Consider the following 16,083-nt stretch of genomic DNA (forward strand, 5'->3'; position numbering starts at 1 on the left):
GTAACTTCTGGCTTTCAGCCCGGGGTCGTTGGGAATTACACTGTTGGCTTATTTGCATGGACAAGAGGAAGTTTCATGACAAATGTCTGAGCATAGGAGTTCATTCAAACACATGCAAACAGGAGAGGTTCACTACTTGCACAGTTAAGGGTTTGCAGGTGCTTTAAGAATCACTTTTCTCTGAAAACCTGAAGCCGCCCACTAAAGGAACTTTTCTCATGAAACTGTAAACACCTGATTTTATTTTTTCACTGATAAAAACACATTAATAATAAATGTAAAGGAGAACAACCAAAGAGATGTAAAGGGAGCACAGCTGCAGAACAATCACACATCAGTCAAACAAGCCATGAGGAGTGAAGCGACCCCGTCTCAAAGTCCTCCATCTATGACTGACGCTGAAGTGTTTCAGAGGACTCGGTCTGCATGTGAACGGTGTTGTGTTGCTGAGTGCATTGTGCAGCTGTCACCTTCAACCAGACGGAGTTGGATGACAGGAGATTAGAGAAGACTGGGTGCAGTCTCTAGAAATTACCATCATGTATTTACCACAATAAGTGCAGCTGAGCTTTATTTGGAATAAAAACTAGATTATTAAGCATGAAAGAATATTAAAAATTACATAAATTTCTACACTTAATATACAATACCGTTCAAACTTAGAAATGTCCATTTTTCAAAGAAATGCACTGTTTTTAAATGAAGATGACATGAAATTAATCATAAATACGCTGTACATTGTTAATGTGGTGAAAGACTTTTCCAGGTGGAAACGTCTGCTTCTGAATAAAATATCTACATCGTGTGTAGAGGCCCATCTGATGGTACATTGTGTTTGAGCATCGCCTTACAAGACTAATGGATGAGGAGGACACCCTGGAAAATCATGGAAACCCTTGAAAACCCTTGAAAATCCTTGAAACCCATAGAAAACCTTGAAAACAAATGAAACCCTTTGAAAATTCTGGAAACCCCATAAAACCTTGAAAACCATTAAAAACCTCTAAAAACCTTGAAAAACAATGAAACCCCTTGAAGCCCCTTAGAGTCCCTGAAAATCCTTGAAACACCATAAAACCTTGAAAGTCATTGAAATTCCTGAAAAACCTTGAAAAATCATGAAACCCCTTGAAACTACAGAAAATCCCTAAAACTCCTTGACATCCTTGAGAATCCACTAAACTCCCTGAAAATTCGTGAAACCCCTTAAAACCTCAGAAAATCCTTGAAACTCCATTAAAACTATTGAAAGTCCTTGAAACCCTCGTGCAGTGATGTCACACAGCTGAACAGCTCTGCTGGAGAGAGAAGCTGTAAAACTTCTTCCTTTGAGCTGGTGGAGGACCTGGAGCTTCACATGGTGCTTCATTAACTCTCTAAATGTCCAGAAGAAGAGAACTTTCATGTGAAACTCTCCAGCCTGCTCTCGTTCTTAAAGATCAAGGATATTCCAGGACATGAAGGATGTTCCAGGACACAACTGGCCAAGAAACTGAACATTTAGTCTGGGTGACAAACCTTCACAAGGCAGTGCATGTGCATGAGCCAGAGCCAGTAGATGCACACTGGTGTCCTTCACTACGACCTTCTAGACGTCAGCCAGCGCAGCATTTCTGCTCTAATTCACAGTCATGATTGTTCATCACCTGAGACGCAGGGTCCAGGTGCTGGGAGGGGACGTACCTGTCGTTGTGCAGCACCTCCCCGGTCTTGGGGTCGATCACGTGGACGATGATGCCCCGGCTGCCCCAGCTTCTCTGGAACAGGTAGTTGTTTTGGTTGCTCTCTCCGGGCTGCAGGGTCTTGTTGAGGAACGTCCAGGACAGCTTCTTTTCCCCGTGGATCTCCAGAGTCCCTCCTGTGCCCACGCCAATGTACTTCCTCCCAAAGTAGCTGTGTTCATTGTCACTGGCGTCCAACCTACGAAGCACATGCAGAAATATTAACATTTTCCACAAGTGACATTTGAGGAAAGAAAGTCTGCTTCAGTCTTCTGTTCATGAGCTTCATGTTGACATCAGAGGTCTCCATGTTTCAGTCTTCAACCAGACTGAACGTCTGCAGCCATGCTAGCAGCTCAGCCAGGCAGCATTAGTACCGCCATAGCAGCCATGGTGGTAGCAGCAGTAGTAGTACTACGGGTAGCAGCAATGGTAGTAGTAGTAGTAGCAGTAGTTGCAGTAGTAGAAGTAATAGGTAGTAGCAGTATCAGCAGGATAGAAGCAGTAGCAGTAGTAGCAGTATTAGTGGCAGTAGGAGTATAAACAGTGCTAGTAGCAGTAGTAGTGCTAGTAGCAGTAGTTGTGATAGTAGTAGTAGAAGTGGAAATATGGTAGTGTGCAGTAGTAGTAGCAGTAGAAGTTCCAGTAGTAGTAGCAGTAGAAGTTCCAGTAGTAGTAGCAGTAGAAGTTGCAGTAATGAGTTGCAGCAGTAGTAGTGCTAGTAGCAGTATTAACAGTGCTAGTAGCAGTAGCAGTATTAACAGTGCTAGTAGCACTAGTAGTATTAACAGTGCTAGTAGTAGCAGTAGTAGAAGCTGTCGTCCCAATCAGAAAGTTCAATATATAGTGATAAGAAAAATGCGGACAAGTCTCCCTGTACACCAAACCAACAGATTTCCTGTTTTGTGACACAAAGTGTGTTTTCAGGCTGAACGCGTACCTTCCATACAGGGAGATGGTGAGGTTGCCTTTGTAAGGACATGCTGGGCTTCCAATGTGCAGTTCTCCCTTGTCCCCGATCAGAATGTGTTTAGTTCGAAGCAGTATGGCCCGGTTGGTGTCAGCAATCACCAGCTTCCCTAAAGGAGAGAGAGGTTGATGAAGGTCACGCAGGCCCCAGAGCCTCAGCTGCGTCTTAGCAGTTAAACCTTTTGAACGCCACATGCCCACATCAGGGTTGTTGTGTTCTGTACCTCTTGTTCCTGTGTTCAAGTAGGTCTATGAACCCCAAGCGAGTTCTAATATGTGTGTTATAGCTTTAAAAAAAATAAAATGTATATTTTAAAAAATGGTTATACCATATTTTGATCATAACTATGAACAACTAGCATGATTATGCGCAACATTTTTCAAAAAATGTTTTTCCAACTACATGGTTCAGGGCCTTAACAACAGCCCACGTACCAATAACACGCCTTTCTGGAAAGATAAGGACCTAAAGAATCTGAATCTGTAACAAAAACCACTGCAAAACAAAGCTTTGACATATTAGGAAGGTGTTTTGTGTTTTGTAGTTTTCAATTTAAATGAAGTTAATAGGAGTTTGAAAAAAAAAAGTTTGACACAGGAATATGTCACATCTTTAACGACCATTTCAGTGTGAAAAAGAATAAACATGAGATGGTCCAGCGTACCTCCACTCAGAATCTCGATGGAGTGGACCGTAGCTGAGGTTGTCAGGAGGACCTTCCTGCCGTAGCTGATGGTGACGCGGTGGTCCTCACTGTGTCCCGGCATCCATGGCTGCAGTCCTGGCTCCTTATCCGGGCACACTGAGGGAGACATAAAATACACCAAAAATATAACTTCTAAAGACACAAAACTGTGGTGGAAAGTAACTAAGAGCATGTACTCAAGTACAGTACTTGGATACAACTCCGTCACTTGAGTATTTGCCGTAAAAGTCGGGTTAGAAGCTGCTACTACCTTTGGTTGGGTGTCCCCACTGTCGTAAGCTAGCGCCGCTGCTCGCTCCCCACTGTCGTAAGCTAGCGCCGCTGCTCGCTCCCCACTGTCGTAAGCTAGCGCCGCTGCTAGCTTCCCACTGTAGTAAGCTAGCACTGCTGCTAGCTCCCCGCTGTAGTAAGCTAGCGCCGCTGCTAGCTCCCCGCTGTAGTAAGCTAGCGCCGATGCTAGCTCCCCGCTGTAGTAAGCTAGCGCCGATGCTAGCTCCCCACTGTAGTAAGCTAGCACCGCTGCTAGCTCCCCACTGTAGTAAGCTAGCGCCGCTGCTAGCTTCCCACTGTAGTAAGCTAGCACTGCTGCTAGCTACCCGCTGTAGTAAGCTACCGCTGCTGCTCGCTCCACCGCTGTTGCTGCTTCGACTGCCCGCGTCCCTGCTGCCCGAGTCGGGCGTCGAGCCGAGGCTGGTCCCGCTACCTTCTGTGACGGTCGGGGAGCTAACGAAGAACTAGCAGCGGCACTAGCTGGCTACGGGGACACCCACTGAAGGTCGTAGACTTTTACAGTACATTTTCTACTGATTCGTACTTTTATTGTAATGGTAAAGTATAGCATTACTTATGTTTCAACAGGTTTTAGAAGGTGCATAGAGATATTGGTTGTTTCTAATGAAAAGTACCACCCAAAAAAAATTAGGACAAAAAAACAAAAACAAAAACTTTTTTTTGTCTTGCAAAAAGGCAACTTTTTTTTTAATTGTCTTTTTTTTTTTTTTTTTGGTCCTCACTTTTATTTTAAATTTTTAAATGGTACAATTTTTTTAATTTCTTTTTTTTTGGGTCCTAATTTTTTTTTTTTTAGAGAAAAATAATGTACTTTTTAACCCAACTAAAACATACATTGTACAGTTGTAGTTGGTGATTACTTTTGAAAACAACATTTATGTATAAAAATGCATACAATAGCTGAATAAAATACATTGTTAGGAAGTTTAAACTAGATGAACAATATTTCTGGCTCGTCTTGTTATATGACAAAATAAAAAATAAAGTGTGAAGTAAGTCACTTCACTTAGTAGAGTTGCCTGAGTTGTTACTGTAGAGGAAAAATGATCCTTAACCTTTGTATTAAACACAGGCTCCACTGAACTTCAGGTTGATATTTCCCATAGCAAGTTGAAAAGAGATGTTTAAACTACCTTACTATTAGCCTTATAACAAGACTAATATGGCACAATTGACAGATTGACACGTGCAGATAGTGTTATGAAAACAGCAACGATGAAATACCAGAAACCTTGACAGGAATTTAAAAAAAGGGAGATGAAATAAAGATGTGGTCTTGAATCAGGTTTTCTCGTGTCTCTCCTTGGCCTTTACTGTATCAACAAGCAACCTTGTAGCATTCAGTCCCTCGAGTGTGAATGAATCAAAACTAACTGATGGAACACATTCAGCTACTTTTAAAGCAGAGTGTACTTTTTAAAGCATTCCTACTTTGTGTCCCTCGAATGTAACACAATCAACACATCATAGATTGATGAAATCATCCGTATTAGTGCCTCAGGTTGGTCTCTGCTGATATTTGTGTTTCCTGCCTACTACCATCTAACGCCTGTAACTTTCCCAGGTCCTCTGCTATCTAACTGGGGTAACATAACACGAAAGGTTATTGGATCGCTCACTCAACAGGATAAAGGTGACCGATAAACCCGCGTCGGCCATCGTCAGCGCGGCGCGGAGACGCCGTGTCCGTCCTGCCCGCTAGAGTTTCAATCAATGGCTCTCTGGTGTGTGTCTGTGCCTCATCTCGCTGCCACCTAACGGATCCGTCAGTGGCATCGACTGACCGGGACCTGCGGTGTGGAGTATATTTCCCACAGGGCGAACACGGATTGATGGGCGGTGACGCGCGATCAGCTTCAGCTGGAGCGTCTGCTGTCCTGCTGTGACTGAGACACTCGTCCCTATGCTCCCTGCTCAAGTCTATCAGCAGCTATCCGTCTTAGCAGAGGGAGTGTAGTGTCATAGCTTTGTGTCCCAGTCGCACACTGAGCGTCGAGCTTTGTCGAGCTTTATTCTTGGCCTTTGGGAACAGCAGTGCAATAACATTTAATCAAACCGATGTTAACTGAAAGTAGACCTGCTGGTGTTTTCCTGAGCTTAATTATACAGAGATAACTGTCTGTTCACCAACTCCTGATCAAAACCTTTGAGCTTTCAGCGTCTGGTGTCAACAACAAGCTAATTCTTTGAAGCTAATGTCTTTTTCCTTTGTTCATTCCATCATCCTTCAGTTTCCCGCAGCTGTTACATGTGATGTCGTGATCATTTCCTCAGGAATTTGGCCGATGGCGCGTCCTGATTTATCAGTTCACAGGAAGACAACTTGTCCATCTCCATCACAACTGAGGAAACTCCAACAGCTGAAGACCTTCAGGAGCGGCTGAACACTTTGTAATCGTCAAACTGCTGAACCTGCTCTATTGCTTTATGGACACCACACACAAGTCATTATATGAGATAAAAAGTCATTATTATGAGAGAAAAAGTCATAATTATGAGATAAGAAAAACAAAATTAGGAGATAAAAACAAAATGATGAGACAGTGAGTCATTATGAGATAAAAAGATGATCGCCTGAAGCTCCCAGTGTTCACGCCGTGGTGTGTTCAGGGTCACAGTTTAACTCGGTTACATTGTTGTTTGATGCACCTCACCATGGGAGAGAAAATAAATACATAAACAGGATTTAAGTAGAAATATTGGAACTCATGGACAACGGCTGGAGTTAAAGGAATAAATATTAACGAAGCAGAAAATAAATCCGCTTGAGCAGATCTGCTGAATCATCGTTAATGTGTCTGCACTGCGATAGTAATTAAAATGTCTAAATGAATTGTTCCATCGCAGTGAATAAGAGGATTAGAGACAGTTTGACTGCTCAGAAAGTTGCTCAACAAAACAAATTCTCTTTCCAGCGTCGCCCACGAGGGGAAGATGAAACACAATCGCTCTCGTCCAATCAGGACGCTCCGGCTGCAGAGGTCAAAACACCACGGCGGACTGAAAAAGGACGATAACGGTGCAAATGTTCAGATTATATGCCAATCTCATTTGCAAGTGTCTCCTGAAGCGGCAGCGTTACGTTTCCACAAGCAAACACGTAAAAAACAAAGATTATAAACTTAGAATTTAACAAATTTAAGCTTTAACTTTTTAAAACTATTCTAAATGTTAAAGACAACCAGCAAATTGCATCAAACGAGGTCACTTATACTCTCAGTGTGATGACATCAGCTGTTGCTCATCATCAAGAGAGTTGAACATACTTGTAGAATGTAACATGTGACATGTAGAATGTGACATGTGACATGTGACATGTAGCATGTGACATGGGGCATGTAGCATGTGACATGTGACATGTAGCATGTGACATGTGACATGTTGGGTTGTTTTTCGTTCCCATCATAAAGGACTTCAGTGACGTCGTGAAGACAGATGATTACAACACAAACACATGGATTATATCCGTGTGAACGTTGTTTGCTTTATAAGATAAAATGAGATAATCCTTTATTAGTCCCTCAGTGAGGGGATTACAGGATTACAGGATTACAGGATTACAGCAGCACGGCTCACAAGTAAATAAAGATGAATCAAGTAATGTAAATAAATAGCAGAACGGTAATAAAACCTAATTAAAACTTAAACAGTGAGAAGAATATTAAATATACACATATTAGGTATTTCACCAGGTTTACGTGTCATTTGCTCCTAAATATTATATATTTATATATACCTATATATAGATATATATAAATATATATTTATATATAAATATATATATATTTATATATAAATATATATATATATATTTATATATATATATATATATATTTATATATATATATATATATATTTATATATATATATACATATATATATATATAAATATATATATATATAAATATATATATATAATATTGGACTTTTTTTATCAGGACACCGACATGATTTCGACTTTTTATCTCATAATTTTGAAGTTTTTCAGCCATTTCTCGTTGAGCAGAGTGAAGTGGGTCCGTTTGATACGAGGTTTTATAATGTGATGTCATCATTGTTAAGGTGATGTCATCATTGTTAAGGTGATGTCATCATTGTTAAGGTGATGTCATCATTGTTAAGGTGATGTCATCATTGTTAATGTGATGTCATCATTGTTAATGTGATGTCATCATTGTTAAGGTGATGTCATCATTGTTAAGGTGATGTCATCATTGTTAATGTGATGTCATCATTGTTCTTGAGCAGAAGAAGGAAGTAAAAAGGTGAACTCACCTGCGTGGATGCCAGGAAGCAGCAGAGCCGCCAGGAACAACACGCATGTCTTCATCTCTGGAGGCCGCGAGGTCGCTTCAGACCTCCAGGGGGCGTCGCTTCAGAGCGGGCGTCGCTTCAGAGTGGGCGTGGCTTCAGAGCGGGCGTCGCTTCAGAGCGGGCGTGGCTTCAGAGCGGGCGTCGCTTCAGAGTGGGCGTGGCTTCGGAGTGGGCGTGGCTTCAGAGCGGGCGTGGCTTCAGAGCGGGCGTGGCTTCAGAGCGGGCGTGGCTTCAGAGCGGGCGTGGCTTCAGAGCGGGCGTGGCTTCAGAGCGGGCGTCACAGGGATGTGCAGAGTACACATAGGTCACCGGAGGAACCTGCAACATCACAGTGAAGCTCAGAGGACTCAGCAAGACACACAGCTGACCCACACAACCACACTGCTTCCACCATCACATTGACCAGGAGACTGGTTGTCACTGCAAAACCCCCCGCACGAGGCGTGTGCACGAGGCGTGTGCACGAGGCGTGTGCACGAGGCGTGTGCACGAGGCGTGTGCACGAGGCGTGTGCACGCGCTTCTCTCCATCACGTCCATCCTGTCATCTTTTCCATGCACAGACTCAGAGCTTCTTCATTTCACATGTGCAGCTTTTGCTCTTATCATGTGTGGAACGATACGCTTTCATGTCCAGCGTGTAACATTGGACACGAGTCTCTCATTCAGTTATTAATAAAATAGCAATATTCAATGTTTAGCCGTGACCAGCAGTAAGCTAACGGCAGAAACACACACACCAGCGAGGGTTACTGATGACAGGATGAAGCTTTTCCAAGATCACTCAGAGCATGAAACGTACTCATCTGCACACATTTTACACGCTACGCATGCTAACAGCAGAGCCATCTGCTAGCAGCTAACTGTGCTAACAGTGTTAGCCTGAGGGGGCCCCACAGGGCGGGTGCGATGCAGAAATACTGTGATTGTCCGACCTTTAAGCTCAGATAAAGTGGTATCAGGGCTGTTTGTGTGTCTACACACTAACGTGTGTTGCGTTTGACTGCAGCTGCATGAAACACGTCTGAAAATCATGTCAAGACGTTTTTAATTACTCACTTGGCTGTAAACTGTGCAGAAGCCCGATGCCGGCTGAGATTAGATTTAATTAGCTCGCGCTGCTACGTGGAGCGCTCGCTAAGAGGCCGCGGGCAGAAAGGATAATTATTAATCATCATATTAATCATCATTTATTTTATCGTTTAGCTTGCTGTCTGACTGGCGGGGAGTTTCTCAGTGTTTCCACGAGGTCGTCCACACTGCCGCCTCCATGAGACACACAGCCTGGTGGCTTCTGGTCCCTCACACACTAAAGTGTGTTTAGGAGTGTGTTTGCAGCGGATCTGGCTGTGAGCTCACAGCTGTATCGTCATCATTGCCATCGTTCTTCCAGGTGACCTCCTCTGCATCTTAATATGAACCATAAGTCTCACGGAGCTGCTGCTCTTCTTCTGAAGCGAGGAGCTCAGATGATAGTTCACAGTAATTCTGTAAGCAGAATGATGTAAGCAGAACATCATCCATCAGGGAAACTGTGCACAAGTATTTCAACAGCTAGTGGTGTCGTGGTCACAGGTGAGGCGGGTGCACGAGCAGGTAGATGAGTATGGTTAGCTTACGGCGTTAGCATAGCATCCACCGTGTGGTTCCCCATCAAGCTAACACTGTCAGCTATTGTTCGCACAGTTAGCTGCTAGCACGTAGCTCTGCTGTTAGCACGATGAGAGCCATGAGGAGGCAACAGCAATGCTCCGCCGTTATTAACTTTGTGTTCTTACAAATTGTTCTCAAGTTGTATGAAATCTTCTGTTTATAACCAACAACAAAGAGCTTCACCTCAACCAGAGCGCTTCATCATTCAATGAAACAACATGTTTTTGTTGTATTTAGTTGAAATAGAGTTTCCTGACAAAGTCACAAAGCCTTGAAGCAATAAACATCCTGATGTGTTTCTGTTGTGCAGTAACACCTGCAACGTGTCGCTGCACAGCGCACACAGAGGTAAGTCACACACTGTGTGTTTCACTTCTGACTCAAGCTGGTTCTGCTTTCACACCAATTTCCAAAAACATTACTATTAAATGTGCCACCTGAACCGCAGTGCCTCTCACACCAGCTAACCAGAGGGTGGAGGACGCTTTCAACGCTGCTTTTAAGACTTCCACAGTAACAAAAACGTACAATCAATCCCTCGCAAAGACATGCATTAAGTCCATGAATAGCAGGTAATAACATCCCTCTGGGGAGGAACAAAGTCAGGGTGCAGCTCTGCTGGATTAGCAGCTGTTTGAGGTCTAATCTGCTGACTTCACACACGCTGCACGTTTTATATTTAGGGCTGAGTCCATGTTTTAGCAGGAAGCCGATCCCGTCACAGCTTCAGGGAGACGCTGCTGGAGAGTCTGATCAGCTGAAGCTGCTTTTCACTTCACTCCCAGCTGAGAGCTGCCGTCTGAACGATGTCGTGTTTCAGAGTCCAGGATGTTTGAAGTTAACCAGTCAGTTCCTCCATCTGTGTCTGGATCAAGTTTTATCACTGAGGAAACACAAAGCTATGCTAGCAGTGTTTACCTGGAGGCTCCTTCTGTGCTACGCACACTACTATTATTACTACTACTGCTACTACTATTGCTACTACTAATGCTACTACTATTACTACTGCTGCTAATGCTACTACTATTACTACTACTATTGCTACTACTAATGCTACTACTATTACTACTGCTGCTAATGCTACTACTATTACTACTGCTGCTACTAATGCTACTACTATTACTACTACTGCTACTACTACTGCTACTACTGCTAATACTATTACTACTGCTGCTAATGCTGCTTCTGCTAATGCTGCTAATGCTACTACTGCTAATGCTACTACTGCTAATGCTACTACTGCTAATGCTACTGCTGCTAATGCTTCTGCTACTACTACTGCTACAACTGTTTTAACACTACATGTCATCATTTACACACTGATGAGGTGCCATCAGGAGCATCTAGCATCTAGCATAGCATCTAGCATTCACACATTGTAGGCACAGCTACAGGAGCAAACACACACACACTTGCTCAAGGACACACCGACGTGGAGCGGCAGAGCCGGGGATCGAACCGCCGACCCTCTGATTGAAGCACGACTGCTCAGCACTGAGCCACAGCGACATGTTACCTGCTGTTATTAGAGAATAATCATCATAACGGGATTATTGAAAAGCAATCAATGACCAGGCAGGAAAGCACTGTGCTCTCTGTAGGAAACAGACCATAATAATCATCATCATCATCATCATCATCATCAAGGATGAGGAGGAACTACAGGATTAGAGCTGTTAGTGTTGTTACTGCAGACACACAACCTCCAACACAACAGGTTTCATTGTTCTGCCCCTCAGCAAAACTTGATCTTTGTCTTTTGTTCTTCTCAAGTTCTGCTACACACACACACACACACACACACACACACACACACAGACAGTGCTAAAAATATGTTTATTATTAGCAGCATCCTGAGGCTGTGTCGATGTGTAATATGATTCACTCAGCAGCAGTCAGACCTCAACACACACTGACAGGCAGGAGGGGGCGGTGCAGGTGTGTGTGTGTGTGTGTGTGTGTGTGTGTGTGTGTGTGTGTGTGTGTGTGTGTGTGTGTGTGTGTGTGTGTGTGTGTGTGTGTGTGTGTGTGTGTTTTACCTGAAAAGCAGTCTGTCTGCATTTGGTTGCAGGAAAATAAGATGTGCTCATATGTGAGCACATCTTATTTGATAAGAAATTGCACCAACAAAAAAATATATTAAAAAAACAAAGTTGTATTCCACATTGTGATCATAAACATCATGAACATCATGAACATTATGAACATCATGAACATTATGAACATCATGAACATCATGAACATTATGAACATCATGAACATCATGAACATTATGAACATCATAAACATCATGAACATCATGAACATCATGAACATCATGAACATTATGAACATCATGAACATCATGAACATTATGAACATCATGAACATCATGAACATCATGAACATCATGAACATCATAAACATCATGAACATCATGAACATCATGAACATCATGAACATTATGAACATGAACATCATGAACATCATGAACATTATGAACATCATGAACATTATGAACATCATGAACATCATGAACATTATGAACATCATGAACATCATGAACATTATGAACATCATGAACATCATGAACATCATGAACATCATGAACATTATGAACATCATGAACATCATGAACATTATGAACATCATGAACATTATGAACATCATGAACATCATGAACATCATGAACATCATGAACATTATGAACATCATGAACATCATGAACATCATGAACATGATGAACATTATGAACATCATGAACATTATGAACATCATGAACATCATAAACATTATGAACATCATGAACATTATGAACATTATGAACATCATGAACATCATGAACATTATGAACATTATGAACATCATGAACATTATGAACATCATGAACATCATGAACATTATGAACATCATGAACATTATGAACATTATGAACATTATGAACATCATGGACATCATGAACATTATGAACATTATGAACATTATGAACATCATGAACATCATGAACATTATGAACATCATGAACATCATGAACATTATGAACATCATGAACATCATGAACATCATGAACATGATGAACATGATGAACATCATGAACATTATGAACATCATGAACATTATAAACATTATGAACATCATGAACATCATGAACATTATGAACATCATGAACATCATGAACATTATGAACATTATGAACATTATGAACATTATGAACATTATGAACATCATGAACATTATGAACATTATGAACATCATGAACATTATGAACATCATGAACATTATGAACATTATGAACATTATGAACATCATGAACATCATGAACATTATGAACATTATGAACATTATGAACATTATGAACATCATGAACATCATGAACATTATGAACATTATGAACATCATGAACATTATGAACATCATGAACATTATGAACATTATGAACATTATGAACATCATGAACATCATGAACATCATGAACATTATGAACATCATGAACATCATGAACATCATGAACATCATGAACATTATGAACATTATGAACATCATGAAGATGCAGCGTGATGATCAAAAGTCCCCCAGAGCCTCTGGAGTGTCACAGAGTTGTTCTGGTTCAGAGTCTTAACTATGAAGGTAGATTTGTGTCATTTTTACCTGAGCAAATTTCTTGTAAATTAAGTCAAATTAAGTCAAAAATTCTCTCCAGAGTTTCCTGACAGAAAGAGAGCAAGATTTGCTCTCCCAAAAATATTTGCCTCTGAGAAAAAAATTCTCTCCCAAAAAAAATTGGTCTAAAAAAAAATGCTAAAAAAAAGTTTTTTTTTCTTTTAAAAAAAAAAATCCAAAATTTGCTGTCAAAATTTTTTTTCTTTAAAAAAAAAAAAAGATTTTTTGCAGTCTTTTTTTTAGATCAAATTTTAGTTTTGAGAGCATTTTTTTTTTGAGCGTTTTTTTTTTACAGCGTTTTTTTCCGTTAGGAAGGAGTTTCAGTCAAAACACTGTCGTTCGGTTCAAAAGTAGAAACATTCCTTATGTCATGGCACATTGTGTGAGTGGGGCATGCTGGGTAATGTGACGTTCAGGAGCTTCTGCATGTGACGTCTGACGAGGTTTTAGAAATGTGCGCCGGCCGGTTTGTGACTTCACTTTTGTGACTCGTGTTGCTGTGTTCCATCCCACCAACTCTCTTCTCACTCGGGTAGGGATGTGACCTCGTTACCGTGGCAATGGAGCCGCCGCCAGCATGCGGCGAGCCCCGCGGGCACGCCGCATGCTGCACGCCATCACGCCGCGTGATGCCGCACAGCCATCACATCACAGCTGATTTAAGCATGATGCAACACACACTGCTGCAGATGATGACATCTGTGTGACATCAGTGGAGTCTTCTTCTTCTTCTTCTTCCTCTTCTTCCTCTTCTTCTTCTTCTTCTTCTTCTTCTTCTTCTTCCTCTTGTTCTTCTTCTTCTTCGCGGTGTCGGTGCTGCTGCATTCGGGTTTCATGACTTTTCAACAAATGTCCATGAGCCAACGTTGTGTGAAATCTTTACACGGTCAGGTGTGTGTTACGCATCATGTTCATGTGCAGGAAGCTACCTCACCTCCTCTCACCATGACACAGAATCCTCATGGCCACTGGGATTATAATCCCTGCAGGACCGATGGCAGGCGGGTACACAGTTCTCACATCCTAATGAAATGTTTTTCCTGTGCCGAGCGTTCGATGCCACGAACGCAGCTGGAAACATAACTGGAACTTTGAATTAACGAGGCGATGCCGCGGTCACGCTAACACGCTAACAGGCTAACAGGCTAACAGCTCCAACCGTCACATGGCGCTCTGCCCCTGAAGGCATCACCATCATATATATATATATATATATATATATATATATATATATATATATATATATATATATATATATATATGTCTGTCTTCTTCAGCGTCGTTAGAGCTTTAACGGTTGGAAGAGATTATTGGCAGCGTCATAATTTAATCTCATTCAGGTGACGGAGTGTAAATCTGACGTTGGAGGAGTCACTGGAGTCATCACCAGATGCTGAGCTTTAATCTGAGTTTTGATCTGAGTTTTGATCTGATCTTTAATCTGAGTTTTAATCTGAGTTTTGATCTGATCTTTAGTCTGAGTTTTAATCTCAGTTTTGCTGGACATCATTAAACAGAAGCCATTGAACATCTCACCCGTCACATGTCCTGGTTCAAAGACTTTCCACCAGATTTCAATAACTTTAAACACATTTCAATAACTTTAAACACATTTCAATAACTTTAAACACATTTCCATGACTTTAAACACATTTCCATGACTTTAAACACATTTCCATGACTTTCCCTCTCGTGTCCTCTCGTCTGAGCCGCTCTGTGAAGCCTCTCGCTCGCTGTCTGTACCGGCTGAACGTTTCCTTCACAGGGACAAAGTTGTGCTTTGATCTTCCTCTCGGTGTCTTTGGATGCAGTTCCTCCGAGGAGATGAAAGAGGAACGCGTCTGTAAGTGTGAAGCACTAACGCAGAACCCTGGACGAGCTGTTTGATGCACAGCAACACAACAAGAGGAACCATTAGCGCTCCAGCGTGGGCGGACATTAAACACACATTAGAGGATGAGTCACGGCGGCGCTCTCAGCTGTTTGCCGTGTGTGCAGCAGCGTTTCACTGCAGGTCTGCACCGGCCCAGTGTGAACATTGCACAACATGAACGCTGTGTTGTGTAGACGTGATCCTGCAGTGCGACGCTGTAAATCCTTCATGGCAGCTTCACCGACACAACACATGTAACCGCACAACGCTACACAACCACAGAAGTAATGTGTTGTATGCACAGACTTTAAGTACATGACACTGACGCGGAGCCACAACGTCAGTTTACTGCCTCACACACACCACACACCGCTGAGGCTCATGGGAAAGTGTTGACCTGATGATGGAGAACAGGTCAGAGGATCCGTCATGACAACTCATCTGATGGCTGAGACGTTTCAGTCTGAAGCAACGAGGTCGAACTCACAGGACACGAGGAGGAAAGAAACGCAGTTCACAGATTGAGTTTCAGCCTCTTTTGCTCTCCAAATGTAAACATGCAGTAACATCTCAGTCTGTTCTACTAAAAGTTAATGAATAAACTATATTTGGAGACACTAATCAATACCAGGTGATCAATACCAGGTGATCAATACCAGGTGATCAATACCAGGTGATGCACATGGACCGGACTCTTTCGGCTGAGGAGACGGCGTTTAGATCCTGAAGAGCTTCTTGGACTCTGTGGTGGCGTCGGCCATCTTGAATGAAGCAACAGCTGACAGGAAGTGACTGAACAGGCTGGTGAAGAAGGTCAGGTGTGCTGGGTGTGTGTGTGTATATATATATATATATATATATATATATATATATATATATATATATATATATATATATATATATTCATGTGTGTGTGT

General features: G+C 42.0%; 1 protein-coding gene across 4 annotated transcripts in view; it reads right to left on the reverse strand.

Moving 5' to 3' along the window:
* LOC137804797 (cell migration-inducing and hyaluronan-binding protein-like) overlaps window positions 1–8,274 on the reverse strand; it is a 40,542-nt gene extending 32,268 nt beyond the window's left edge. The window contains exons 1-4 of one of the 4 annotated variants that reach the window (XM_068604184.1): window positions 7,964–8,258; window positions 3,356–3,493; window positions 2,662–2,800; window positions 1,684–1,920 (exon numbers count right to left, since the gene is read on the reverse strand). In XM_068604184.1, coding sequence (XP_068460285.1) covers window positions 1,684–1,920; window positions 2,662–2,800; window positions 3,356–3,493; window positions 7,964–8,018 — 569 coding nt within the window. In that variant the 5' untranslated portion in view covers window positions 8,019–8,258. Of the gene's footprint in view, window positions 1–1,683; window positions 1,921–2,661; window positions 2,801–3,355; window positions 3,494–3,647; window positions 3,773–4,010; window positions 4,152–7,963 lie in introns of those variants that run through there. The other 3 variants (XM_068604186.1, XM_068604185.1, XM_068604187.1) reach the window with 3 other exon arrangements.
* Window positions 8,275–16,083: the final 7,809 nt, after the last annotated feature.

This window comes from Clinocottus analis, unplaced genomic scaffold (assembly GCF_023055335.1).
Source record: "Clinocottus analis isolate CAN_PGR_092001 unplaced genomic scaffold, fCliAna1.0.p SCAF_65, whole genome shotgun sequence".
In the NCBI taxonomy this organism is placed as follows: Eukaryota; Metazoa; Chordata; class Actinopteri; order Perciformes; family Cottidae; genus Clinocottus; species Clinocottus analis.